The following is a 2,547-nucleotide window of genomic DNA, read 5'->3' on the forward strand; positions in this document are numbered from 1 at the left end:
GGTTGCCATTCCCTTCTCCAGGAGAATCTTCCCAACTGAGGGATTGAACTGGGGTCTCCTGCATTGCAAGATTCTTTACCATCTGAGCCATGAGGAAAGCCCTGGTCAATGATATGTATGAGTATGATTTGCGAAGGGATACTGCTTCTCAGGGCTGGAATCTGGTACAGGTGGTGATGATTTTTACTCATAACAGTTTTCTTGTTTTGCAGATCTTTGCTGCTGTGCATAAGATTATTTTAATCTGTGCTTCTCTTTGCCCAGTTCACCGAAGGGAACCAGGCAATGTCATGGAAGGAAAGAATCAAACAGCTCTGTCTGAATTTATAATTTTGGGGTTCTCCGACCTAAATGAACTGCAGTTTTTGCTATTCACCATCTTCTTTCTGACTTATGTCTGTACTTTAGGAGGAAATATATTCATTATCTTGGTGTCTGTGGTTGATCCACGTCTACATACACCCATGTATCATTTTTTAGGGAATTTGGCTTTTCTTGACATCTGCTACACCACCACCAATGTTCCCCAGATGATGGTCCATCTGCTATCAGAAAAGAAGAGCATTTCCTACGGTGGATGTGTGGCTCAACTTTTTGCCTTCATTTTCTTTGTAGGATCAGAGTGTCTCCTCCTGGCAGCCATGGCATATGATCGCTACATCGCAATCTGTAAGCCCTTAAGGTATTCGGTTATTATGAACAAGGTCCTGTATAGCCGGTTAGCAGCCTCCTGCTGGACTGGTGGTTTCCTCAACTCAGTGGTGCACACAGTGCTGACATTCCGCCTGCCCTTCTGTGGCAACAACGAGATTCATTATTTCTTCTGTGACATCCCCCCTTTGCTGATCTTGTCGTGCGGGGACACTTCTGTCAATGAGTTGACCCTACTATCCATTGGGGTCTTCATTGGTTGGACTCCCTTCTTGTGTATTGTCCTTTCCTACCTTTACATAATCTCCACCATCTTGAGGATCCGCTCCTCAGAGGGCAGGCAAAAGGCCTTTTCTACCTGTGCCTCCCACCTGATCATTGTCCTGCTCTATTATGGCAGTGCCATCTTCACGTACGTGCGGCCCATCTCAACTTACTCACTGGAGAAAGACAGACTAATCTCAGTGTTGTATAGCATTGTCACCCCCATGCTAAACCCTGTAATTTACACGTTGAGGAATAAGGATATTAAAGAGGCTGCGAAAGTTGTGGGGAGAAAGTGTCAGCCACCAGTACTCTCTTTTGATATATAACCTTCCCTTTTTGTTGTTGTTCAGTTGCCCAGTCATGTCTGACCCTTTGCAACCCCATGGACTGCAGTACACTAGGCCTCCCTATCCCTCGCCAGCTCCCGGAGTTTGCCCAAGTTCATGTTCATTGCATCAGTGATGCCATCCAGCCATCTCATCCTCTGATGCCCTCTTCTCCTTCTGCCCTCAATCTTTCCCAGCATCAGGGACTTTTCCAGTGAGTCCTCTGTTTGCATCAGATGATCAAAATACTGGAGTTTCAGCTTCAGCATCAGTCCTTCCAGTGAATATTCAGGGTTGATCTTTCTTAAGATTGACTGGTTTTATCTCCCAGCTGTTCAAGGGACTTGCACGAGTCTTCTCTAGCACCACAGTTTGAAGGCATCAATTCTTCGGCGTTCTGCCTTCTTCACAGGCTAGATCTCACAACCATATGTGACCACTGGGAAGCCATAGCCTTGACTGTATGGACCTTTGTTGGCAAAGTAATGTCTCTGCTTTTCAGTAGACTGTCTAGGTTTGTCATCGCTTTCCTGGCAATAAGCAATTGTCTTCTGATTTCATAGCTGCGGTCACCATCTGCTGTGATTTTGGAGCCCAAGAAGAGGAAATCTCCTCCTTCTTAGAAGAGAGAATGGCAAACCACCCCAGTATACTTGCTGTAATAACCTCATGAACTGTATTAAAAAAAACCTTCTCTTATCTGTGGTCAATTATTATGTTAAAAATTAACTTTTTCACCAGCCAGCTATTTCTAGTGGCATTAAATTTATAAGAAACTCAGTGTAGGGACAGATACTGAACAGTTGGCACACTTAAGCCTAAGTGTACATATTTTGAGCTTTTGTTAGTTCTGTGCAAAAGACATTGATGCTACTCTTTTGAGATATTTTCTTCTTGTTGATAATATCCATTCCTGAATTCTTCATTCCAAAGATGGTGTCCCTTCTCCTGCAAAACTGGTTATAAAGTTTAAATAAATCTCTATATTCACATTTGCTTATCACTTGGTCAGATAATATTAATGTTTTTGTGTCAGCATGTATTTCTAATCAGATACTATAAAAGTGAGAAAGAGTCTAGGCTTAATCTTGGAATATATGCTCTCCTATCTCAGTTCAGTTCAGTTGCTCAGTCATGTCCAACTCTTTGTAACCCCATGAACTACAGCACACCAGGCCGCCCTGTCCATCATAACTCCCGGAGCCTACCCAAATTCATGTCCATTGGTCAGTGATGCCATCCAAACATCTCATCCTCTGTCATCCCCTTCTCCTCCTGCCCTCAATCTTTCCCAGAATCAGGG

The 2,547-nt window shown here is 43.7% G+C and overlaps 1 protein-coding gene across 1 annotated transcript; it reads left to right on the forward strand.

The window, feature by feature from the left end:
- The first annotated feature begins 290 nt into the window (after positions 1–290).
- On the forward strand, positions 291–1,244 carry LOC129557772 (olfactory receptor 5V1). Its single transcript, XM_055428408.2, has one exon. The coding sequence runs from the start codon at positions 291–293 to the stop codon at positions 1,242–1,244; it is 954 nt and encodes a 317-aa protein (XP_055284383.2).
- Positions 1,245–2,547: the final 1,303 nt, after the last annotated feature.

Source organism: Moschus berezovskii, chromosome 23 (assembly GCF_049115385.1).
Source record: "Moschus berezovskii isolate FMDL1 chromosome 23, NW_MosBer_1.0, whole genome shotgun sequence".
NCBI lineage: Eukaryota > Metazoa > Chordata > Mammalia > Artiodactyla > Moschidae > Moschus > Moschus berezovskii.

Coding starts and splice junctions, on each gene's coding strand:
- LOC129557772 (XM_055428408.2), top strand. CDS start 291: ATGGAAGGAAAGAATCAAACAGCTCTGTCTGAATTTATAATTTTGGGG.